General features: G+C 38.4%; 1 protein-coding gene across 1 annotated transcript in view; it reads left to right on the top strand.

Annotated features, from left to right (window-relative positions):
- Nucleotides 1-1,097: 1,097 nt before the first annotated feature.
- The window catches only part of LOC109099871 (ephrin type-A receptor 8-like), a 109,197-nt gene continuing 83,213 nt past the window's right edge, over nt 1,098-27,081 (top strand). The window contains 1 exon segment of the mRNA XM_042733758.1: nt 1,098-1,384. Coding sequence (XP_042589692.1) covers nt 1,297-1,384 — 88 coding nt within the window. The 5' untranslated portion in view covers nt 1,098-1,296.

Below are 27,081 nucleotides of genomic sequence, written 5' to 3'. Positions count from 1 at the left end.
ACAAACAAAAAAACAACTATATGCATGAAGTAAATAAATATACTACAAATTAGCATTATGTGTAAAAATATATTTTCCATGGTTAAAAAGTTTGTGAACTTCAGCAGAAATCTGAAGTCGGTTATGCAAAATGTGTTGATGCAATTTTAGCTGGGTGATACTAACAGAAAAGAAGTGTTCTGTAGTGAGAAATTTCGAATTTTTTTATGGATTAAGTTGAATCAATGTCAGCTTTTGGAGTTTGGAGGTTCGAGGTCTAACTGAATCAGATATTGCCATGAGAAATGCTCTGAGAAGAGATGAAGCTGCAAGCCGATACGCAGACATCATTTTATCTGCACCTGAAGCACTTAATCAGAAAATCCATCAGACGATGGCGACAGAGGTGGCCTCTTGTTCATAAATAATAACACACTGATCTGAAATTGAATGTCCTGCTTTTTAAAACAGGGGAGGAAGAATTTTTGATAAACATATCCAATACGCAGCATCACTTTGAGATTGTAAAGATTATGATAAAGTTGTACTATTTATGTTTATTTATTTTTTTTCATACTATTTATTTACAGTACTATCACTCAGTAAGCCAATATTGTTGAGCATTAAATAAATAAAATAGTGCTGTATTTTAGGAGTATTCGGAAAGAGTTGCATGGTAAACGCCATTTGTGACAGAAAATTACACAGGAACTGATCTAGATATTGAAAACAGCAGAATACAGCAGAAAAATCTAGGGTATCTGATTCTAATATTCACTATATTCAGTCAAATTAGATTGCGTTTATGTGTATCTGTTTTAGAAGTGGGTTTAATTGAATTATTTGACATTAATATTTGCAGTGCTATGTTTTAAGTGAAAAATATGCTGTCAGTTTTTGCTCATTAAAATCTGAAAGCAATCAAATTTTATAAACAAATAAAATAAATAAATTTCAAATATATTTATCAATTAATATATGCATAGGAATGTATGTGCCAGATATGAGACATAGGAGGTATGCTGGATGTAAAGCTAGGGATGTGCATATTCCAAACCCTGTCTTCTGATTGGCTGCTCTCTTTGACAGGCAGTGTTGGACACGCCCCCATGCTGCGCCTGGTGGTGTTGCATGTGCCCAAGTGCAGGCAGGCAGTTTTGAAAGCAGTTCCTGATAGAGACTACTGCTCCGATTCTACACTGGCAGAGAACGAGAGAGGGAGTGAGCGAGGGAGAGGGGAGAGCGAACGAGAGAGAGACAGAGGGAGAGAGAGAGAGAGAGAGCTTTCTCCCCGTGCGCCGGGTCCACATTTGCACGATGGCATCAGATCCAGGGCTGCTGCCCCTCTTAGTGTGGACTATATCAATGCAGGTCCTGGGCTCCAGAGGAACATCTAACAATGAAGGTAAGTGTGGATGTGTGTATGTGAGTGTGCATCATATGGATGAGAATTTATGTTGTCTTGCTTTCAGATGACAGGGTGATGTATATAGGGAGATCGGGGCTAGTTGTCACAAGGGGAAGTAGTCACAAGCGAACTATATGATTTTCAGGGTGAAGTTAATCAAATGCATTTTATCTAGCAGAATGTCTTGAATTTTAACAGTTTTTATTCTGTCCTCCAAACTAAAATTCCTTTATCATACTTTTGTTACAGCTGTGAGATAAATGCAGTAAAACATGAGTGGCATACATTAAGATAAAAGCCAGCTATATAATGAACATAGATTTGAATCATGCTTTTTAGGACAAGGATATTTTTCATAATTATCTAATTGGGGCAGATTGTACCAAGTTGTTTAAACATTGCAATAGTTTAATATTTTCACATACTACATTTTCTAGTTTTGCATAATTTGGATTGAATTCCACTGAAAAGCCTATTATAGGCTGTTTAAAGCTAGATTTCCATTGTGACTATATAGTCTAAATAGTGTGACAACATGCCCCGCTATCACTAAAGGTAAATCTGTGTTCAGTAAACTGTCCGATAATGGTGTAAATAGCTTTTTATGTTTAAAAAATATTGACTTTCAAAAATAAACCTTCTTTGAGAAATATTTAATGTGTGACAACTAGCCCCATCCTCTTCTTAGTGATACTTGGTGATTAAGTTTTTGTATGCATCAGTGCAAAAGCCAAGAAAACTTTATTTGAGAGAGACGTGCATGTGTACGTATAAACAACAACAACAACAAAACGATTCTGCTCGTGGAAAGTCCTTGTAAGTCATATAATCATATAGATGTGAGTGTGTGTGGGCTGATCTGTTGTTGTGAAAGAGGGAACACGCCGCCTGTCCGGATCTGTCATTGTGATTGAACTGATACCGTCACTTTTTCTGAGTTCTGCCGTGCTCATCGGTGCGATAACATACACAGAGAGAGAATTTCTGATTCTTGTTAGGGTTGCTGATAGAAGTCTACCATCATATCACAAACTACATGTGATTCTTAATAGCAGTGATTCTATATTTTTGAGCATTCAATTGCCAAAAAGAGTACTGTCGGAAATATATTAGATGTATTAATGATGTACAGCGCATCATATCTAACATCAGATCATCGCTTGAGTTGTTCCTTTACACACACACACACACACACACACACACACACACACACACACACACACACACACACACACACACACACAGACACGCACATGCTGTGCATTGTTGTCTTGTTAAGTTGGCAGCGTCCTGTGTGCTCTGTCCGGCTCTGTAGGAATAAAGGATGAAATAGTCTGTTGGAGAAAAGGTTGATATAACATCTGCTCTAGACAAATATCATTTACATTTAAAATTATTTAACAATGGCTTTACAGTCTGATGATGTCAGCATGCTAATCTCATGCATAATTGAAGGTGTTTGTTCATAAAATGTACATTTATCTTTTACTACATTTGGATAGACACTAAAACATTCATTATCAACGTATTGACAGAATCCTATGTACATATTTACATTTACCTATTTAATTAATCTCATTTATTATAAAATGTAATAGTATATATATATATATATATATATATATATATATATATATATATATATATATATATATATATATATATATATATATATATATATATATATATAACATACAATCCTGTCTTTGAATCCGATTTAAGAACAAATTCATCTTTTACTTAAAATAGATATTTCTATTAATAAATTTAATAATACATTAATTGTTTTAGTTGATGTCAGCAATTCTTTATTTAATTTTATTACATATTTACATTTACATATTTATTTAGTTTATTATAAAATATAATATATTATTTATTAAAATATATCTTAAATGTATTATAAATTAATCTTATGAATCCGTCTGTCCTATTCTATTCTATTCTATTCTATTCTATTCTATTCGTTTCTATTTGTTTCTATTCTATTCTATTCATTTTCTGTTTACTGAAGTCTCAGATTCAGATTCACAAACCGCTGTACATATCTAAATTAAAGTAATACATAAAGTGTTTTTTTTTGCTGTTAATAATTTTTTATTTAATATTTAATGAATTTAGTTTATTATGAAATGTTAAAAATTAAAATATATTACAAATATATTATGAATTCATTCTATTCTATTCTATTCTATTCTATTCTATTCTATTCTATTCTATTCTATTCTATTCTATTCTTTGTAGAATACAATCAGAGACCTTAAAGTCTCTGATTCAGATTCATAAACAGTTGTACATCTCTAGATAACTGTCAGTATTTTGTTGCGGTCAGTAAATAGATGTTGTTGAAGATTTTTTTTTTTCTTTTTCCAATGAAATTACCATGTTTTAAATATCAGTCCATTGACTCGCAACATTACTGTGTAGCATTATTGAAAACCCAGGCTGTGGAATATTGCAGTCGTCAGTGTTTGATTTCTGTTTTATTGTCATATCATATTTGTTTATTATGAGGACAGGAAACAGTTTTGACCTGGTGACCTTATCCAGCCTCTGGATGCGTGGCTGTTTTCCCCTGTTTCCAGCCATAGCATGTTTTTGATCTCAGGGAGAGGGTTTGCGTGTGGCGGAGGCTGCAGCTTGACACGGATGTTCCGCTCAGACACACTAAGTGAACACACGGTTTGCGTGATATTTCTGCCTCTCCAGTCACTGTCACAAACGTTCAATACAGCGTAAAGACCGCTGAGGTGAGAGAGAGCTCAAGAAGCAGTCTTAAAAACACTCTAGACGAGAGAATGGAGGAGACTGGGGCTAGTTGTCATGCAGGAAAGTTCTCACAGTGGCTTTATCTCACAGTTTTTGAGACAAAAATCCAATGCTTAAATGATATTTAATATCAAGACTTTAAGGTTTGTGTCTTTATAGGAACTGGCTTTCAGAAACAAACCCTCCTTGAGAAATATTCACTGAAGTAAGACGTGTGACAACTAGCCCTGGTCTTCCTTATGCAGTATAAAAACAAATAAACCTTTCAAATTCACCTTTAATTTAACACCTGATGCTTTCAAAGACTTCTCTGCAGAAATTTGGACTGAACGAGTTGTAGTGACAAAAGAAAACAAGGCACCTATTTTGAGCTCTCAATTGATGAGACGCATGTTTGAAATTCAAAATAAGTGTGTTCTTTAATGCTATGCTGTTCAGTGCATTACTGCTGATGCATTTGGTGTTTTGCCGAATTGTTCCATTAACCTGCACAAAAGTCTTTTGAAAATCCATGTCGAAAAGCATTTTTACCTGCCCTATAAAGTACTGTAGCTTTTGTGCGAGTGCAAAATTAAGCTGGAGATGTGCAGTGCAAGTGATTTTTCTCTGTCGTGAAAATTGCATATTCTTGTGTTAAAGATGAATCATTTTGCCCGAGACACTGAAACTCAATGCATGTTTTGTCATTATTTAAAAGGACATTAGAAAATGTTGACATCAAATGCACTAACAAAGAGAGGGAGAAGAGTGATTATGAAGAAGGAGCACAATAAAATATGAAAAATTATACTTTTTATTTACTTTTTTAATCATCAGGCATTCAATCAAACATACTTATAAATACTATAGATTTGGATAATTTTATAGTTTCAGCTTAGAATTAGTTTGATTGATAAATTGACCCAGTTAATTTTCTTTCTTTCTTTCTTTCTTTCTTTCTTTCTTTCTTTCTTTCTTTCTTTCTTTCTTTCTTTCTTTCTTTCTTTCACCTTTATCCACAAACATTTCTTTCTTTCTTTCTTTCTTTCTTTCTTTCTTTCTTTCTTTCTTTCTTTCTATGCTGAAAGACATTACCAGAGGAAGATATACCCAATTAATTTCAATTTCTGTTGACTGAAGGACAAGTGCAAGGAAAAACATTATTAAGAGACAAAAAAGTTTCGTTAAGTGCCTTCTTGTCTAGAGTTTAGTTCTCTGCTGTGTAATTTTCTAGATTGGCCCTTAATCCAGAACATCATTGGAATACTTATCAGTGGATCTGTGCAATCCATATTAGAAACCAAATCAGTTTTATTCAGACAGTTTCTCAAAGACCCTTTGCATGGTGATAAATGAATGAAATCTTATTTGAAGATTGACTTTTTTCCCTACATGATTGGCACCTTTCTGATTAGAAAAGATTAGCGTGAATGTTGTTTTGTCAAATATTAATGCTCTGTTCCGCTCTGATGATTTTACAGCACACTCGAGTGTTGAACATCAACCTTTTAGGGTTTCTAGGGGTTCGCAGATGTAGGGAAACCCTCAAGGTCCGTATCGGAATCGCTTAAGTAAGAATCTTCTCTTAAATGCGTTAAAGAACATTCAAAGTTCATCCTAAACAAGTTGTACTGTCTCTTCCTCTTAATATCCATGATATTATTACTTCATTTATCCTGTTACATGATGTCGTTATCTTAATGCTGTATAAAGAGTTTGACAGTACAAGTTCATACACTGTAAAAAGATTATTTCAATATTACGTTTAATTTAATTGTTTACTTTTTCAGTGTATATGATCTACTCTTTTCTAATTCTTACTCTAGAAATTAACTGAATTTAATTTGGATGGAACTATGTCCAATCATATATTTATGAGAATAATATGAAGAAAATAACAGATTAATTTACCTTTTTTTCATTTAGCAGACTCTTTCATCCAAAAAAAACTTACAAAAGAGGAATATAACAAGTGATTCATCATAAAGAGACAAATGAACATGAGAAGTGCTCACAAGTTTCAGACAGCATTTAGATTAGTATTATTACGATATTTTTGCAGCATGGAGATACTATTATTGTTTGTATTAATATATTGAATCTGTTCATATTTTCTGTTTTCATAATAATTTTAGTTAAGTATTTGGTTTGTTGTGTTAACATTAAAACTATTAACTCTTAGTTTATTTAATAAAGTAATCTATTAAAAACATTTTCATGAATTGAAATAAATTAAATAAATACTATATATATATATATATATATATATATATATATATATATATATATATATATATATATATATATATATATATATATATATATATATATATATATATATATATATATAGTATTTATTTTATTGTATTTCAATTCATGAAAATGTTTTTAATAGATTTAGTTTTAGTTTCTGTTTTAGTTAACTATATTAACCCTGGATAGATTACAGTAAATATTTCATGAGTTAAAGTCATGGTTATTTATTTTTTATACATTAAAAAAGTGTTTAATTCATAAAATCATAATCAATGTATTATGTTTGTAAAATCTGAGAATTTTGTAAAAACAAAAACACACAAAAAAACATGCAAATTGTGTATAGTGCTTTGTTTTCTAAATTTAAGTATAATAGACTTAAGTGAAAAGTCTTCAAGTGCAACAAACAAAACTGCTGATTTTCCAGCATTCAACAGAACATTCTACTTATATTTTGTACTTGTGCAGTATGCGATCTAAAATCTATACGCTTGCATTTCTGCATGTAAGTTACATCAAAGCTTCGATGCCTTTAAAAGAGGGAAGAAAAGTGACTGTTGAAGTGTGACAGTGGAAAAAAAGATCCCAAAGCAAATCCGTATCTTCCCATGAAGGAAACAATAATTCCCGAACAAGACTGTCAAATCCCTTTCGTCTCTTTATATCCATGCGGGAGGCCGAGGAAAGAGATGGCAGTCCTGCTCTGTAATTGGGGTCTCAGCATCACAGGGTTCATGCACGATTTCAGGTGGGTTATGCACAATTTCCCTGACGTGTCCTGCTGTTTTGAGGCCTCGCACTGCCTTGCTTTTGCAGGATGCATTTGCTCTGATCTGTTTAGCGTTTTTTACGGAGTGTCTTGTGTTGATAAAATGACAGGAATTCAGCGTGTGAGATGCATTACGATTTCTTACATGTCCATCCTCGGCTTTGAGGAAAAGCAGAGCCGAAAACCTGCATGTGGCTCTCACCGTCTTGGGAATCTGATATTGATTGCGGTCTGTTTGTGACTTTGGTAAGTGGGAATTCAGCAATGGGTGAGAGACACTAGGCTTTTCAAGGGAGGCTGTAGTGCCTTAGCATCTGACTGATAACACAAAAGGCTGTGGGTTCAGTTCCCAGAGGAGAACAAGAGGGACACTGAGAGCCTGTAAAGATTTACACTGCATATAATCATCTTAAAGTATCATGGTTCCTACAAAAAAAAGCACTACTGTTTTAACATTTATAATAATAATTACAAATGTCTCTTGAGCAGCAAATCAGCATATTAGAATGACTCTGACTCTGAAGACTTGAGTAATGATGATGAAAGTTCAGCTTTGCATCACAGGAATAAATTACCTTTTACAATATATTAAATTAATAGAAAAGAGTTATTTTAAATTGTAATGTTATTTCAAAAATAGTATTGTTTTTACTGTATTTTTGATTATATAAATGCAGCCTTCGTAAGCATATATTCAATGTTTTCATTAAAGAAACAATCTAACCAATCCCATGCTTTTGAATAGAAGTGTAGATCTTGAAAAGAAGATATCTTTTAACATAAGATATAAAAAAGAGAAATATCATTGAATTGAGTAATAGAAAATAAATGTAAAGGAAAAAGCTATATTTACATATGTACAAAAGTGACAATGGGATTCTGGGATGCTTTTTAGGTAACGCTTTATTTTAAGGTGTCCTTGTTACACGTTACATACTTACTATTATAATAACAATAAATGATGCACATGCAAATAACCCGCCTATGATTACATGCAAGTAACCCAGCTAAACCGAACCCTAATCATATAGTAAGTGCATATAGTTAATTAGTATTACTCAAATGTATAATAACACTGTAACAAGGACAGCTTAAAATAAAGTGTAACCCTTTTTTAAAGACTATTCAAGGAGAAACATCTAAATGGAGCACTGTTTGGCTGCTTTTCCTTCAGTATTTACCCCAACCTTTTACATTTTATGTTTGTAAAGAACAGGCAGCTTATGCTATTCAACAACATTTGTAAAGACAAGCATTTAAGCATAGTTTAAGTTCATGAGAAACCGAAGTTTACTCGAAGGACTGGTAATGTATGTTAGTTTTCTTTGCATGACTTGCACGTATGTAATTTGGTTAAAGCTGAGCAATTACAGTATATATTTACTTCAAGTTCACCAGCCATTCAGGATCTTGCTTTGCTGAAATGTTTGTCTAAGGCACAATGTTATCTGTGCACCATCAAAAGATAGAGTTGACTGTCTGGGTTTGCAGCTGTGTGTTTGCAGTACTGAACTTGTGTAACAAGGATTTCGAAATCAATACAGGCAGTTTGGTGCTCGTGTTTAGTGCAGCCAGGGCTTCAGATCGCTAAACAATGAGAAGACTCCAGTTTGGAGACTCGATTCACAGAAATAGCATACGTTATTTGATGTTGCTGAATGTATTTTGCATTTGTTCCCGAGCCTATAGTGAAATGATGTCAGTCTGTGCAATTTGCTCTCTGCCAGCTGCAGTACAAGCCTGAAAGAGACGAACAGACCTGATGCCTGACAGGGAGAAAGAAAGAGCCACTTGCTGCTGTTTTTTAGGAGGAAAGGAAGGGGATAGAGAGTGCGAGAGCACTAGAACGAAAGGAGATAGATGGTGGAAAATGGAGTGGCCCACAGCAGACATAAACGAATGCCCGTGTTGAACTTTATGGCGGTGCTTGTGCCGTGACAATCTACTGCTGCAGCCGGAGGGCCTGTTTCTGTCACGCTGACCAGATGCACCTCAGCCTCTCTGCGTGATGGAGAGCTGCAGGAGCCCTCAAATAGTGATTCTTCACCCAGCAGAGACGCTTCCTCAAACTAGAGATCAGCCCACTCTTCGATGAAGGAACTAATCTGGTTTGAAATAATTGGATTAGGTTTCGTCCCAAACATTTATTAAACGGACAGTCGCCATTAATTGTGCCAGAGCAGGATTAGGCTTTATCTGAACAGACACCTTTTAAAGTGTTTTTTTTTTTTTTGCCAGAATTGTGCAGAATCTCATTGTTACACATTTTTATATTGATTTTAAAAAATTATTTGAAACTTTAAGAATGCAGTTTTATGTACGTTGACTTACAATAAGAACATAAATACAATAACAGTGTATATGTTTTATATATGTATATGTTTTTAAAGAATTTAAGGCTAAAATTCTTTAGAAGAGAGAGAGAGAAACAGATAGGATTCCTTTTCATGGGGTTTATCTTATATTTTATATTATTTTATACATTTATAGAACATAAAATATAACAATAACACACACACACACACACACACACACACACACACACACACACACACACACACACACACACACACACACACACACACACACACACACACACACACACACACACACACACACACCCATTTAGATATATAGATATTAACATGTTACAATTTAAATATTTATCAATACAAATACAATACAAAATATGTACAATTTATTTGTGTATATAATATTCATATTTATTAATACAACACTTTTACAATATTGTTAAATAAGCAGCAACATAAAAATATTATTATTATTGAAATACTATTATTGTAAAATATAGGGGCTCATGATAGTGTTAAGATTGGTACTTTTCTAAAAAATGTCACACACATACATACACATATTATAAATATTATTTTGATATGATTTTATGATGTTTTCTGGGGGTCATAATATTTTGCCATGTTGGAAAAAAATTATGTATATTTTTATGTTGTATATATATATATAGTATGACCCTTAAGAAAACATAAGAATATATATATATATATATATATAATATATATATATATATATAGTATGACCCTTAAGAAAACATAAGAATATTGTTACTTTTTATTTTTTGACATTTACAATTTGACATTTTTTGAGTTCTTCATTTCAAAAGAGTTTCATAACTGTATGAGATCAACATGAATACAAATGTTGAACTTCTATGAACTAATTTCTAAGTACATTTTTCTTTTCTTTTCATCATCTTTGACGTCATTGACACGTTTATAAAAATTTACAGATGCAAGAAACGAGATTTGATTTTAAATACGGATTTATTGTGACATCAAGTCCTATTTAGTCTTTTTTGGGGGGCTCTTCAGGTGCTCTCTGCTGTCTGAGATTGAATTGGGGAATATTTTGAGTCTGGAAGATTCTTCTGTGTTCCACCTTGCTCTGCGTCCCGACGCCAAACAGTGTGATACAGCGTTCCTGAAACTCTCTCTGATCCTCGGTGATGGATTTCTCCCTCTCTTTCATGGTGGAAATGTATTTTAAACCTCATAATCTGCACATAAATCAAAGGTTTAACCTAATTCAGTGATGGGGTGAAGGTGGTGGAAAGTCTACAGTGAGATCTCCACAACCAACACGCGCGCCGCAATATCGACGCTTCGCACTCTCACATTCATCACATTAAAAAGTGACGAATAAATTCATAATTTAAAGCAAGCGCAGATGCTACAGAAGGTAGAAAAATTAATAAAGATTATTTGAAGGAGAGAAGAGCAGCAAACGGAGCTCATTCTGAGGAAAAAGATTTATTTAATATCTCTTTCAACCCGTTGCATCAGCGTACAACAAGTTTTTTAGGCTGCGGCCCAGATTATTGGAGAAATTATGTAGCTTGCACTCTAAAGGTTTGATAGAGGTCTGAGCGAGGCTTGATATTTCTCACAAGCGAACGTACGTTAAATGATCACCTGTTTACTTAAACAACACGCTTTTCCAAGGCCTGGTGTGAAATCAAGTTATAGTTTCGGTGATGAAAGAAATAATCTCTTTTTCCAAGCGTCAAGTTTTTTGTGTCATTTATTTTTAGACGTTTTATAGTGTCATATTGTCATATCAGTGGTTTTGAAATGCATTGGCCATTTTCAGTCGAGCGTGTCTTGTCATTTCACGGGATATGGCTGAAACTGTCACACGCAGACGTGTCGTTCTATCAGCGAGCGATCGTTTAGTATCTGCTCTATTGTACTGGACTTATTTCCATTAAATGCTATCAGAGTGTATAGATTCACCTCAGTGCTTCCGATGAATGGCAGCCCAACACTAAAGCCTTTTATATGGATTAAAATATGTCTATCTATGACTGTCAAAGGCTTATCGTTGTTCATCTGAGAAAGACTCGTGTCGCAACTTATCCTGACATAATGCTAAATGAGAAATCATGCATTGCTGTGAAGGATTTACTCATTTAGTCAAATGATTTTGTCTGATGTGTTGAATGCAATCACGAATCGGGCTTATGTTTGGAAACTGTGAATGAGACGTGAAGTTAAAAAGAAATTAAATAAAGTGGCTTGTTTATGAATTTATAAGCAATGCAGATGTCTGTCCCCCACAGAGACAACGCAGGGCTGCGAAAGAGTGAAAAGATGATCTTTCTGTGACTCTGAGGAGTATCTTTTAGAAATAGACGGATACATGAATTATCAGAGAGCTTTGAATTACTGTATGTGTTATGCAAGGGTCATTTTTATCAACTTATTATTTGAAACATCTCATTTTCAAGAAGAATGTTTCCAGAAATGTTATTTGCACAAATACTTTTTCTATGATTCATAAATACTCCAAGTAGGTTCACTTTTCTCGGCTATCTTTACATCAAATGTCAAGAGAAAATCTCTGTAATTCATCTAAGATAGTTCTTTCTAGTAGTAATTCAGTAGATGCTTAGTGTGCAAACTTTTTAGTTAAATTCTTGTTTATTTCTGTATTATAGAAATTTATTTATTTCTATTAGACCGTATAAACCTGATGCAGTATTAAATAGTACTCTGGTAGTAGTGGTACCTTTTATTATCTCCTTGGGGAAATTCTGTTTCAACATGCATTTCACAGAGAAAAACAATACAACGTCAACACACACACACACACACACGTGTGCTGGTGTTATACAGAGTGAAACTAGTTCATAGTTTAACTTTGATAGTGTGATATTTATATGAAATGTGATTTTAAGAGGAAAAAAATCGAAGATGGACTTTATCCACAGGCAGTTGATTAAATTACGTCTTTTACTTGTTGTTGTTCTATTTGTTCTGTTTCTTAAAGCCATGTTTAATTAAACACATAAAGGACACATGCATTTTATTTAATTTATAATTGTATTTAATTTAATTTACCTTTAAAAAAAAACTTGTTTGCTTTTTTTCTGTCTTCTATAATTTTTTTTTTCATTAAATTTTTACTTTCTTTTATTTATTTATTTTTGAAAAATAAATTAAAGTTTTATCCACTGAGAATTGATTGGCTTGTGAAACGTGGCTGTTACAGACTGGGACTTGTTTTTTTTTTGTTTTATTCCTCAAATTGAACATGTGGTCTGTGCTCTGTATCATTAAAACCCCTTTGAACACTAGTGAGCATTCATCCCCTTCTCATCACTGCTAACTAACTAACTTAAGTGATACTATCTGAACTGTGTTCCACATAGTAGTTCAGCCGTGCTTTCCCTCATCCAAAAATAGCTTTACAGGTCTTTCCATCCCTCCAGCAAACAAGTGCGCAAACACACCTCAGGGACAGTCCGGCTTTGATGCTGCGTGGCCGTTTGTGCCACCGTGTCCTCCAGGGAGCAACGGAGCTTGTGTTCATGTATCTTCAGGTCTGCGCTCACCTCAGGCCGAGGAGAACGCGAAGTGCTGGCATAAACCGATCCGTCAGACAGACAGTCTCCCAAAATAATTGAAGTGTCAGGAGAACAGACAGACGCATGTCGTACAGCGGGGGAATTTATCTCCGTTTCTGAACACCATCAACAATTCATTACAGTTCACTGAAGTAGTCCTGCAACTAAAAGCAGCCGGATATCAGACAAATAGTGGTGATATAATGACCGTTTCCTACAAGCGTGATGTGTTTTCAGTGGAGGGCCTCTTCGGGGCCTTGAGGAAAGATCATGAAATGAGTCCTCAAGGATTTCTCCGCTTCAAATGATAAGCTGAAACAAAACGTTGTTTTAAATGCACGCGTCGTGTCGCTCGCAGACTCCCCACAGCAGCTCTCTGTTGAGTGCGAGGGTGTTTAGACGTCCTACCTTTGTTGTTTTCCTTCTGAAGTGTTGAAAGGATGTGTCATTTCAAACGGAGCGAGATGGCCGGTTTTCCGGCTGAGAAACAAAAGCACTGGCACATAGTCGCTGTGTGAAATCTGAAGTCAACTTAATTATAATGGAAAACAATATTTGTCAGATCGGCTTCCTGGTTAGGAGTCCTAACGTGAAATTGGCCTTAATCAGTCGCAGCATACTGAGAGGATAGATAACTAGGCAGTGGAAAACAACAGCCTGGTTGGTAAAAGCCTGTTTAGTTGGTAACACGTCAAAGTTTTTCTCCAGCTTCTGAATGTTTACTTTAGATAATTTGATAATTCTGTTAGATACCTGGTTAACTGTTAACATTTTTGTCTGTTCTTTAATGTTTTATTAATTGAGAATTATGTTTTGTTATATATATATATATATATATATATATATATATATATATATATATATATATATATACTGTGTATATATACTGAAACTCAAATGTACACTTACACATACACTTACCGGCCACTTTATTAGGTACACCTGTTCAATTGCTTGGTAACACAAATTGCTAATTAGCCTATCACATGGCAGTAACTCAATGCATTTAGGCATCTAGATGTGGTGAAGACGACTTGCTGAAGTTCAAACCGAGCATCAGAATGGGGAAGAAAGGGGATTTAATTGACTTTGAAAGTGGAATGGTTGTTGGTGCCAGACGGGCTGGTCTGAGTATTTAAAAAACTGTTGATCTACTGGGATTTTCACGCACAACCATCTCTAGGGTTTACAGAGAATGGTCCAAAAAAATATCCAGCGAGTGCCAGTTGTGTGGACGAAAATGCCTTGTTGATGTCAGAGGTCAGAGGAGAATGGGCAGACTGGTTAGAGATGATAGAAAGGCAACAGTAGGCTAACTCAAATAACCACTCGTTACAACCAGGGTATGCAGAATACCACCTCTGAATGCACAACACGTCGAACCCTGAAGCAGATGGGCTACAGCAGCAGAAGACCACACCGTGTGCTGCTCCTGTCAGCTAAGAACAGGAAACGGAAGCTACAATTCACACAGGCTCACCAAAATTGGACAATAGAAGATTGGAAAAATGTTGCCTGGTCTGAAGACTCTTGATTTCTGCTGCAACATTCAGATGGAAGGGTCAGAATTTGGCGTAAAGACCATGAAAGCATGGATCCATCCTGCCTTGTCTCAACGGTTCAGGCTGGTGGTGGTGGTATTATGGTGTGGGGGATATTTTCTTGGCACACTTTGGACCCCTTAGTATCATTTGAGCATCATTTAAATGCCACAGCATACCTGAGTATCGTTGCTGACCATGTCCATCCCTTTATGACTACAGTGTACCCATCTTCTGATGGCTACTTCCAGCAGGATAATGCACCATGCCACAAAGCTCAAATCATCTCAGACTGGTGTCTTGAACATGACAATGAGTACACTTTACTCAAATGGCCTCCACAGTCAGCAGATCTCAATCCAATAGAGCACCTTTGGGATGTGGTGGAACAGGAGATTCGCATCATGGATGTGCAACCGACAAATCTGCAGCAATGCATGATGCTATCATGTCAATATGGACCAAAATCTCTGAGGAATGTTTCCAACACCTTGTTGAATCTATGTGTGCTATGCATATCTACGTGTGCTTTCACGTGGAGCAGCATTTACTGCACCGAGCCGTTGTTCACTGACAAGCTGCGCAAAACTTGCGCAAAATATGATCGTAGTTTTACGCCGCTTGTCAGTGAACAACAGCTCTGTGCATGCTGTTCCACGTGAAAGCACACACGTGTAGAGATTTATTGCTGATAACAGAACCGGCATTACTGACGAGATGCACATTTAATATACAGTAGTGCAATATTTATTGTGCATCCCTAGTAACTAGTCAGGGTTTTCTGAACACTAAACATTTTCAATTTAAAAACTTCAGAAAAGTTCAGATGCTGTCTTAAATTTTTAAGTATAATCAACTTGGTTGTAGTCATTTCAACTTAAATTACATTACACCAACTTAAAAGATCAAGTTGAATTTCATATAACTTTAAAAAATGTTTTACTGGGTTAATCTGTGTTCTTTCATTTTATATGTTCTATTTTTTTAAAGGAATGTTTTGATAATTTAGAAATATATATATATATATATATATATATTTTTTTTTTTTTTTTTTTTTTTTTAAATTCAATACTTGGCAATTCTGTTAAATTAAAACAGACGTAAGAGCTCAGGAGAAGTAACCATTGTATCCAGCCATGAACATGGCCAATAAGAAAGCAAGAAATAATGACATTTTCCACGTGTTATCCCCAAGAAGGGATAAAACTACATCTTCGTTTGTTTTTAAGGACTGCTTTTATGTGTGTTCCTTTCGTAGAATAGAAGAGCAAAGGAGGAAGAGATAGATCAGTGATTTGACTGATCAGAATGGAATCAGTCAGCTGTGGAATTACAGCCATATGGACATCCTGGCTATAAAAAGTCATCTTAAAACCTTCATCAGTACTTTGCAAAACTGCCTCTGTTGATGTTGCTCCATCTGGAGCAGACACAGAAGGAACAAATAGTTGGTTCAAAATTACATTTCTAGAATAATTTTTGCTCATCTTATTTATCTACGATTTATTTGAAGAAAAAGAATGAAAGAAAGAACAGAGATTTTCTAGATACTTTTGAATAAAATTGCAAGTCTGATCACTTGAGTCTCATGAGTTATGTGCCAAAGTTTAATATTTAGCATTAAACTTTGTTCAAATCCCTAACCTTAAGCGTAAGCGATAATATTAGCGATTAGTGCTCAGAAAACTCCAATAATGTACTGCCCTACTTTGAGCATTTGAAAATGTGCTTTGGGTAATTAAATATTCAAAAGAAAACAAACAAACACAGGTATATATTGTAGAATCCTCCTCTGTTTGCATCATTCACAAGTCTGTTCATTAAAAATACATTCCATACTAATGATAAACATTATGGTCCTATTCCCATCAGGATGGCATACTGTACATATTCCTGACTCATTAGGAAAAGCTTTACATTTCTCTTCCAAAATGCATTGTGCTCAATAGTTCTGAGACTATGGTGATGCATTTTCTGAACTCACTAATGCTTCACCCTGTATCGTGTTAGACACTGTAATTTCTCCATCAGTGACCCCGAGTGTTCGGGCCACAGCGGCCCTCCATCAATCCTCACGTCTGATAGACACTTCCGCCTGAAAAGCCAGAAGAACCGAAAATTGAGAACAGTTTTCGGAGTGTAAAAGGAAAAGATGGAAAAGTTAACCACTGCCTGCGGGACGTCTCTGTTTGTGAATGAGCACAACTGTAAACTTATTTCATAACAGGTCTGTGACTTTTCTGGTTTTGATTGATAGACTCTTTAAAATTATATTTTCTGAGGGGGCAAAAGATTAAAAATTGTACACCTAATTCCCTGCAGAGATGCTTTTGTTAAGGAAAGGCATTCGTCACCACTGACAGGCATCTCCATGTGTAATTGTGACACGGGTTTCTGAAATTGGCTGTAGTAAACAGCAGGACGTTGATATTAGAATTGGTGAAGCTATCAGGGTAGTCTAAAATACCCGTAGAAATCACTTTACCCAGATATGCAATGTGATAAATCTGTCAGTATGAGGAAAACGACTACTGATTGGCTGATAGCACTACGAAAACACAAAGGTGAAGGGCACTTTTCTTTTTCTTTGTGTTACTTGGACTGAGAAATTCATGTTTATTTGTTAGCAAAAGTCTGCCGGATGACACAAAACACAATATATTATAATCAACCGAATATTAATCCACAAAAAGAGTATTTAGATATGAAGTCTGCATGTTCTACATCTCTCTGTGCGAATGAACAGCATGGTTTAGTCTACTACACATACTGTAGCATGCTGCTCTGAGAGTCACTTCATGAACATTTTACCATTTCATTGGAGAAAAAAATACTGTCATAACATTTATACACAGAAATTTAAAGATTTTAACGGAAACCAGTCCAGAATAAAACCTCATTCCCAAGGACTCTGGTCAAGGTCTATCCAACGTGCCCAGTGCTTTATGGGTGCTTAAATTTTCCTGTCTATACTGTATATATTCAGGGTTGTTTGAATAATAGAAGTGTAATTATGTGTAACAATATAAATGTATTCACTTTTGATCAGTTTAATGTGCCCTTGTTTAATGTTTTAATTTCTTTAAAAAAACAAAAAGGGAAAAAATTACATTTTTGTTATCAACATTATGCAATTCATTAAAAATTATATTGTAGCAGAGTTTTTCCAAAACTGTGAGGTAGGTTCATTTAGAAAAGAACATTTAAAAGGGGGAAAAAGGAATAGATGTGAATGAATAAATTATGAATAATTTACTGCCATTGTAAAATGTGAATGGTAATAATTTAATCCATAAAAAGTAACAGTAATATGATTATGGACATTTTAAAATGTAATATAATTTAATTACAAGTACTTAATTTTTTGGAATTTACCTCTGGCTCTGATGTCTCTATAGTGGTTAAATATGAGATGTAATTTATTTTCTGTAAATCTAACGGGCAGTCTTTGGTCTCATTAATCTATTATTTGTATATCAGAGCATTGCGTTTGTATTTTTGACTGAATTGCCTTGCAAGTTTATGATGGCTGTTGATGTTGTTTATTAAATATTATTATTCAATAAATACTATTTTATATAAACAACAGTAGTTTTTAATTATAGTATTTAATATTGAGAAACGTGTGTGTTCGTGATGGTGATTTTAGTTACATTGTTCTGCCCTTAGAGGGCGACAAGAGAGTCAGCAGTAAAGACTTTTATGTTGAAAGAGACTGAAACAGGGTTGTAAACAAGGAAGTTATTTTTACTTTCAACAACAGTAAGATGCAGCCAACAAATGCACTGAGCAGTGCTGTCATCAGAAATCACTCATAACAGATGAAAGGATAGTATGACAAAGATATCGCTTTCCTCAGCGGACGTTCAAACTAATCTTCTTTTTTTTTTGAGAATATGAAATTGAGCTGAAAATTAATCCTGGATCAGATATAGGTAATCACTCACTCAGTCCATCTCTCTCATAATTCTCTCTTCCAAATAATATACTGCTTTTAAAGAGGTGGTTCATTGCGATTTCACTTTTTTAACGTTAGTTAGTGTGTAATGTTGCTGTTTGAGCATAAACAATGTCTCCAAAGTTACGAAGCTGAAAGTTCAATGCAAACGGAGATATCATCTTTTAAAATTCTGGCAGTTTAATGCCTAGAAAAACATCTGGTAGAGACTGCAGCGACTTACTTCCCGGGTTCGTGACATCACAAACCCAGATAAACCCTGCCCTCGGGAAAAAGCAGTAAAGGCGGCGAGGCCATGTAGCGCTGCTTTAGAGAAGAGGAAGAGAAAAGTAGAGGTGCACATATAAATCTGTTCATATATGAATCACGATTCTGTCTTCTAATGATTCTAATGAATTCACAAGTTTCAAAATTAATGTTCTAAGGCAGCGGTTCTTAATAGTGTTCCAAACCTTTCTCTGCTCTGCACACACTCTGCATCTCTCTCTCTCTCTCTTTCAGCTCAGCTCCATCAATGAACTGTTACAATTATACACTTACTTTCACATAGCTATGAGAAGCGTTAAACAAGGATGCGCATACAGTTGCCGTACTGTATTAAAGCTTTAATCAGGATAAAACCGTATATTAAAAGCTAACATAAGCAGTAGCATTTACAAATAACAGCGTATCTAAAAGTATTAGACAACAACAAACAAAAAACATCGGTCTACCATTAAAAGCCATGCTTGCACTGGTTCTGCACAAACCTCTTCAGTAATATCCTCTGCTTCTCAATCGGGCTCAAAGTCCTTGTTTACACTGCCAGTTAAATGTGACCCAATTCCGATTTTTTGCTCATATGTGACACAGATCGGATCTGTTCTATGTCAGTGTAAACATGCATTAGGATATTTCAAGATCGGTTTCAGGCCTTATTCATATGTAGAAATAAATCGGATATAAATCAGTGAGTAGGAAGTAGTTTTGCACAAAGGGGTTTTTTTAAAGATTCTCCGTCACTGTCTCTTTTTTTATTTACACGCTCGTGCCGTCAAGCTGTTGTATAAACACAATATCACACTCGTAGCATTGCAGTATGGCTGTATATCGGCATGCGGCATGAGCAAATTGTGTAATATTGCTCATAAATATCTCTAAAGGTTAGTATATGCAAAAAACTATATCAGCTGTATTGCATAAATATATATCAACTATATTGCATAAATGTAATAAAATAACTGGCAGCTATCTTTGAACATCAGTTATAATGATTTTGCATAATTATACACATTTTATATACATTTCACAGCCAGAACAGATTCCTTTTTTAAAGATTATTGGTCCATCACATTTTAATTATAAAGTCGGGTTAGACAGACCAATTAGACCAGTGTTTAGGTGGTTCTAGCTCTAGTATTTTATGTTATGTATTCATATATTTTAATTTAATATTTTTTTTTTTTTTTATGTATTGTCCCTTTTCAATGCAGTGTCAACACAAAATGACAAGGATTTATTCTGATATTGTCCAACTTTATAAATCCCATTTTGTCTATTATATTTCCAGACTTTTGGAGGTGACTCTATATTTATACAGTGTGTATGACAAACCAGTCTGGTTAAACAAACCATATTCCCAAAATTTCAGGAGGGTGTGTTTGATTATCATGTTAGATTGCTCGGCTGTAAAGCTGCATGTGCATAAAGCAGAGTGACAAAAAAAGCAAGGTTTTGTCATGCTACACTGCCACACACACACACACACACACACACACACACACACACACACACACACACACACATACACATACACACACACACACACACAGAAGCTTGTCACCCTCAGTTTTTTTCTGTGACAAAAAGCCCCAGAATGTAGTTAACTTGCACAGTGTCATTGCCAGTGTACTTCCAGTGTATGAAACATGTTGACATGCAGATGCTAGAGCTTCTGTCCTGTAGTGTGTACTTGGCATCGCTATTTTGAAAGCAGCTGTGCTACTGTCACACTACAGATAAATGTTAAGTTAGTATCAGCACTACTTGTAGTTAGTACTGGTTTCGAGATAGGAGCCAAAGAGCGAGAGGAAAGGAAACCAAGAAGGAGTGAGGCCATCTGTTTCTACTTTCTGACCCAGTGCTCTCATCAGAAGCAGCCTTTCCAAATTAGAAGTCCAATCACAAGTGCACTAATACTGCTGATTACAGCCTACGAGCGAGGGACAGAGACAGAGAGAGATCAGAGAGAGCTAAAATAAAGTTCTCTAAGTAGAAAATTAACCAAAGTGATGACATTTAAAAGAAACTGAAAAAAAAAACAGCACAGACAACCTGCTAATGAACAGAATGTGAAAGGTTCCCTAGAGTACTGTGTTGCTTTTACAAAAGAGCTCACCTGGGGCCTAATGTACAGTACATGGGTGATTCTTCTGTTAGTTCGGTCAGTTCACATTCATGCATTCAGTTCCTCATGTAAAGGCAGAGATCAATATAAATAACCTTAAATAAAGAGAAAGTCCACCCAAAAATGAGCCCTCCCATTATGAAGACTTCTCCTATGACATTTTCTAGTGGAAGTATGTAACTCTTCAGGAACTCAAGTTGTGTCTGAGAAGTTTTGGGGAACGCCCCCAGCGTGAACCGCTCTGAATCACGTGTGTAATCAGTCCAATGGATGGGCGAGACGTCATAGGCGGGTGATGTCAGAGACCAGGAAGCTTAAAAGCAAATGCGGCGAAGCCGGCATTAGCCTTCTGTCTTCAGCAAGCACTCTGTGTGTGTCTGTACAAATATCACTCCACCCTCCAAATCAAGACACTTGGGCAGAGTCGGCTGCCCTGCATGTTCTCCACTGTAGGAAGGCTCTCTTTGCCGAGGGAGCCTTCACCAGTGTTCCCCGCGGCGTTGGTCCCACTTCCGCCGAGGCGGAGCGGCGATCTCGCTCGTGGGGATCGCAGCTGGATTTGGCAGAGGGAATGGAGACGGGCGTGTCCCTATCTTCTTCCTCACCTGCCAGATCCAGTGCTCGCTCTCAGGGATCGGAAGCGCGCTCCGGGGCTACTTCCCCCCGGGTAGCGGGCTCGGCGCTTCACCTGTCTTCCTCCAAGGAGGTTGACGTGGTGGGCGTCGATGAGGATTCGCCCAGGATTAGCCTGCAAATCGTGGGCAAAACCATTCTCGACCCCCCTCTTCATTCCCACTTTTGATCACTACGGCAACGTAGCGGGGATGAATAAGTGCGGTTATAAGGTGATGCCGCGTGTGGAGCAGATGCTCGCGAGCTATCTGTCTCCCGGCGCGGCATCGTCCTTAAAGGCTCCGGCACTGCCCTCCAAGCCGCTGCGAACAACATCAGCGCTGGTGGGCAAAGGGTACTCGGCAGCGGGTCAGGCTTGTGCGGGTCAGGCTGGTGCGTGTCTGCACACCATGTCAGTGTTACAGGCGTACTAGGCTGACCTGCTGAAGGAATTAGACGAGCAAGAGCACATGAGATCCGAGGATATCACGGAGTTCAGGAGGACCGCTGATTTGTCTCTCCGTGTCACCAAGGAGACCACCCGTGCCATGACATGAGAGATAAAGACAGGGTCTGTCTCATGGACACCCCGCTTGTGTCCTCGGACCTGTTCGGGACAGGTACCAGGAGGCTCGCAAACAAGCGGCAGCATTCCAGCGGTTCCTCCCGCGTCACTCGCTAATTCCAGAGGCTCCTTCGAGTACCAGTGGCAGTCCCCTCTGGGGTGCAGCAGGTTACACCACATTACACGGTGTCCGTCTCGCCTCAGTGCCTTCAGGAGATCGGTCTGCCAACTCTGCCGGAGTTACAGGGCGCAGTGGTCTCCCACGTGCACCACTCTCAGTTACCATTCGGGAACGTAGCGGTGCTGAGAGGATCGCCACCTCCGCGGAGGTCTCTTGAACGGTTAGTTCGGTTGTCTCCTGCTGGTCCGCAGTTACAGGGCACTGCACTAGCTGTTCTGATTACACCAGAGGTCAGTCTCGAGAGACTGATTCCCTTAGTAGACCATTTAGCAGCATGGAAACTACTGCCAAATGTGTCTCAATGGGTCCTGCACACTGTAGAAAGAGGCTACAGAATCCAGTTTGGTTCTTCTCCGCCTCGGTTCAACGGGATTTCTCCCACCCTGGTGGGCCCTGAGCAGGCTCTGGTTATGGAACAGGAAGTACACACTCTCCTGAGGAAGGAGGCCATCGAGGTGGTCCCTCCTCACGACAGAGAGTCCAGGTTCTACAGCCTGTACTTCATAGTTCTAGAGAAGGATGGAGGGTTGCGTCCCATTTTAGATCTGTGTCTGTTGAACCGCTCAGTCAAGCGGCTGAAGTTCAGGATGCTCACTCTCAAACAGGTCGTGTCTCAGATCAGGTCCGAGGACTGGTTTGTCACGATAGCTCTAAAAGACGCATACTTCCATGTCTCCATCCTTCCCAATCACAGGTAGTTTCTGAGGTTCGCTTTTGGGGGAAAAGCGTACCAATATCGGGTTCTTTCCTTTGGCCTTGCACTCTCACCCCGCACTTTCACGAAGTGTGTGGATGCAGCTCTGGCTCCACTGCGACTCCAGGGCATCGGCATACTAAACTATATCGACGATTGGTTCATTTTAGCTCAGTCAGAGCAGGAGGCAGTTCGGCATCGAGATGTCGTTATCGCACATATGAAAGAGCTGGGGTTAAGACTAAATGCCAAGAAAAGTGTGCTTTCTCCATTACAGAGGACCACTTATCTGGGCATGGTGTGGGATTCGCAGTCGCGCGAGTGAGAGAAGGCCGGTCACTCACTGTCAAGCAGTTTCAGAAACTGCTGGGTCTGATGGCAGCTGCGTCCAACGTGATACCTATTGGCCTGCTGTACATGAGACCCCTACAGTGGTGGCTCAAGACCAAGGGGTTCTCCCCGAGGGGAAACCCACTTCGCATGATCAAGGCCACGCGGCGCTGCCTACGTGCCTTGGACATGTGGATGAAGCCTTGGTTCTTGTCTCAGGGCCCGGTGCTGGGAGCTCCTTGTCACCGCATAACACTAGCAACAGACGTGTCCCTCACCGGCTGGGGTGCGGTCATGAGTGGCCACCCTGGCCGCGGTCTGTGGAGTGGTCGCCATCTGACACGGCACATAAACTGCTTGGAGATGCTTCAAGCACTACAACATTTTCTCCCAGACCTAAGAGGTCACCATGTGTTGGTGCACACCGATAACACAGCGGTGGTCTCTTACATCAACCACCAAGGAGGTCTGCGCTCACGCCATTTGTACAAACTAGCATACCAGACCCTTGTGTGGTCCCAGGACGAATTCCTCTCGCTGAGAGCAGTTCACATTCCTGGGCACCTCAATTTGGGGGCAGACATCCTGTCGAGGCAGGGGCCGAAGCCTGGGGAATGGCGGCTTCACACCGAGGTGGTGAAACAGATTTTTTGGCCAGGCTCAGGTGGACCTGTTTGCGACTCATCAGACATCGCACTGTCCCCTCTGGTTCTCTCTGACTCATCCAGCTCCACTGGGGCTGGACGCCATGATAAAGACGTGGCCGAGGCTTCGTCTGTATGCCTTTCCCCAGATCGCTCTGCTCCCGGGAGTTCTGGCGAGAGTGTGCCAGGACGTGGTCTGGCTGCTACTGGTAGCCCCGTTCTGGCCGGGCCGAGTATGGTTCTCGGACTTGATTTCCCTCCTCGACAGCTCTCCATGGGAGATTCCCATCAGGAGGGATTTCCTCTCACAGGCAGAGGGCACTATAGTCCATCCCTGCCCGGAGCTGTGGAAGTTATGGATGTGGCCTCTGAGGGGGCACAACTTGTAGCTTCCGGTCTCTCAACCGAGTTTGTTGAGACCACCCTCCAATCCAGAGCTTCCTCAACGAGGAAACTGTACGCCTTGAAGTGGAAGCTCTTCACTTCTTGGTGTGGAGACCGCCAGCTCGAACCAGTTAACTGCCCGATTGGTACAGTGCTGGAGTTCCTGCAGGCCCGATTCTCCGTAGGGTTAACCCACTCCACCTTGAAGGTCTACGTGCCGGCCATTATGGCCTACCACGCCCCTCTCGGTGGCCAGTCAGTGGGCAGACACCCCCTGATTACACGTTTCCTCCACGGTGCATTGAGGCTGAGGCCTTCGGTATGTTCTCGTGTCCCCATGTGGGACCTGGCTGTGGTGTTAGAGGCTCTCTGTAATCCTCCATTCGAGACAATTGAGGAGTTTTCTGATTGCCTTCTTACTATAAAGACTGTTTTCTTGTTAGCGATTTCTTCTATCAAGAGAGTTGGGGACCTACAGGCCCTTTCCGTGGCCCCATCCTACATTGATTTTGCGCCCGGTCTGGCCAAAGCCTAGGGAGCAGCAGACACGGCCTGAACAGCCTTAAGTCGTATCCCTGTCCAGACCAGTGCTTAATCGTATGTGTCCAGTGCTAACACTGGACACATACGTCCACAGAGCTGCCCTGTGGAGAAGGGCAGAGCAGTTGTTTGTTTGCTATGGTCCCCCTAAGAGAGGTCTTCCAGCTACTAAACAGACCCTCAGTCGGTGGATAGTAGATGCCATTGCCTTGGCTTATGAGTCCTCTGTCCTCCCCTCCCCCTTGGGGGTCAAGGCTCACTCCACTAGAGGTGTGGCGGCCTCCAAGCAGGTGTCTCTATGCGGGACATCTGCGATGCTGCGGGTTGGTCCACGCCCTTGACCTTTGTGAGGTTTTCGTCCTTGACATGCAAGCCACTCCAGACTCTTCTGTTCTCTCGCCGTAGCTGTGCAGTTTCCCACACTAGGCAGTGATTTGTAAGTCTGGCGGCGTGGGCATTCTCGTTCCCCAAAGCATCTCCAACGCAGCTCGAGTTCCTGAAGAGGAACGTCTCAGGTTACGCATATAACCATGGTTCCTCAAAGGAACGAGACGCTGCGTCGCAGTGCCACACTTCCGGCATCTCTGCCGGCGCTTGCTTCATCCTTTCGAGGCTAATGCTGGCTTTGCTGCACCTGCTTTTAAGCTTCCTGGTCTCTGACGTCACCCGCCTATGATGTCTCGCCCATCCATTGGACTGATTACACACGTGATTCAGAGCAGTTCACGCTGGGGGCGTTCCCCAAAGTGTCTCCGACGCAGCATCTCGTTCCTTCGAGGAACCATGGTTACATGCGTAACCTGAGACGTTTTCGCTGACTTTATGGATTGCTTGGCTCATAACAGTTTTGAAGTTTCATAGTTAAAACATTTTCCCTCAAATAAAGATCAATCTGTTATGTGTGTTTCACTGCATAATGACAGACACAGCAGTAGTCAGACAGATCACTGGTCTATGGAAATATCTCTCGACGGCTGTCTGGATAGATTTGATGACATAGTCTTGTTTTCAAGCAGGTATTGTGAAAGTTTAACATTAAACAAAAAATAATTCTTAAACCTTCAGTTAAACCTGAACCTGATCGCAATGATAACCCGAACGTGACCTCCACGACATTGTCCAATAAAAAATAGCATTGTGTTTGAGCCACTTAAAGGCATAATGAGTGGAATGTGGAGGTAACGGCAAGCTTAATTTATTGTTTTGTGGTACCTATGGGATGCTGAAGACGGTTTGTGTTAACTGTTAGCGTGCTGCCCGACACACGTCCATGTGGCAGCTGGCATTTTTTTAAATTGAAGGTGACTCCTTGTTTACCCATTTCCAACTAGATGGGTGCACTGAATTTAAAGCAGCATTCAGGGTCTCTGGGCTTATGGGGGTAAAACTGGGTCAGGTGAGTGGCTCATGCAGACTCCTCCACAGCTTCCCGCGTCAAGTGTCACGCCAGCAGCTCAGGGCCAGACGTGCAGCTCTTCTCGTGTTTCCCAGATGGATGGGAGCAGGAAAATACAGTTTACCATGTTTATCTGTGAAAAAATGTAGCATGATTTGGCCCTTGGCTACAGTCACAGAGAAAAAAAATGCTTGTTTTGTGGTGACCTTGATTCATACCGAAAAACATGCTATACTGTAGGTGTCTGGTCATCAATAAAGCCGTGGGACGGCCCACTGCATATGACAATGCTACAGCTTTACATGCTTCATCATGCTACATTTGGGCCCCTGTATAAACTGCACTGCAAGAAATTATTGTCTAAATTATTATTTTGTCTTGTTTTTTTATTATTATTATTGTAGTAAATTTTCTTTAAAACAAGACAACCCTACTTAGGAGAAACTTTATTATCTGTAAACAAACTAACTGTTGTTTTCATATAATACATCTTTATTAAGTTTTCTTTTGGTACATTTTTTAAGCAAAAAAAAAAAAAAAGTTAAACACCAAAATAAATAAAGTGGTAAAATGTATATGTAATGATAATAATAATAAAAAATATATATATTAATCAATATTTGGTACATTTTTAAGTAAACTTTAAATGTAACCTTAAAAAAGAAAAAATAAATAGTGGTAAAGTGGTAAATGTTATATGTAAATTACATACATATTCATGTATATATACTTAAAAATACACATTATTATTATTATTATTATTATTATTATTATTATTATTATTATTATATATTTTTTCACAAAAAACA

Source organism: Cyprinus carpio, chromosome B11, assembly GCF_018340385.1.
Source record: "Cyprinus carpio isolate SPL01 chromosome B11, ASM1834038v1, whole genome shotgun sequence".
Taxonomy (NCBI): domain Eukaryota; kingdom Metazoa; phylum Chordata; class Actinopteri; order Cypriniformes; family Cyprinidae; genus Cyprinus; species Cyprinus carpio.
The sequence above is the reverse complement of the archived record's forward strand: the minus strand, read 5'-3'. Positions and strand labels throughout refer to the sequence as shown.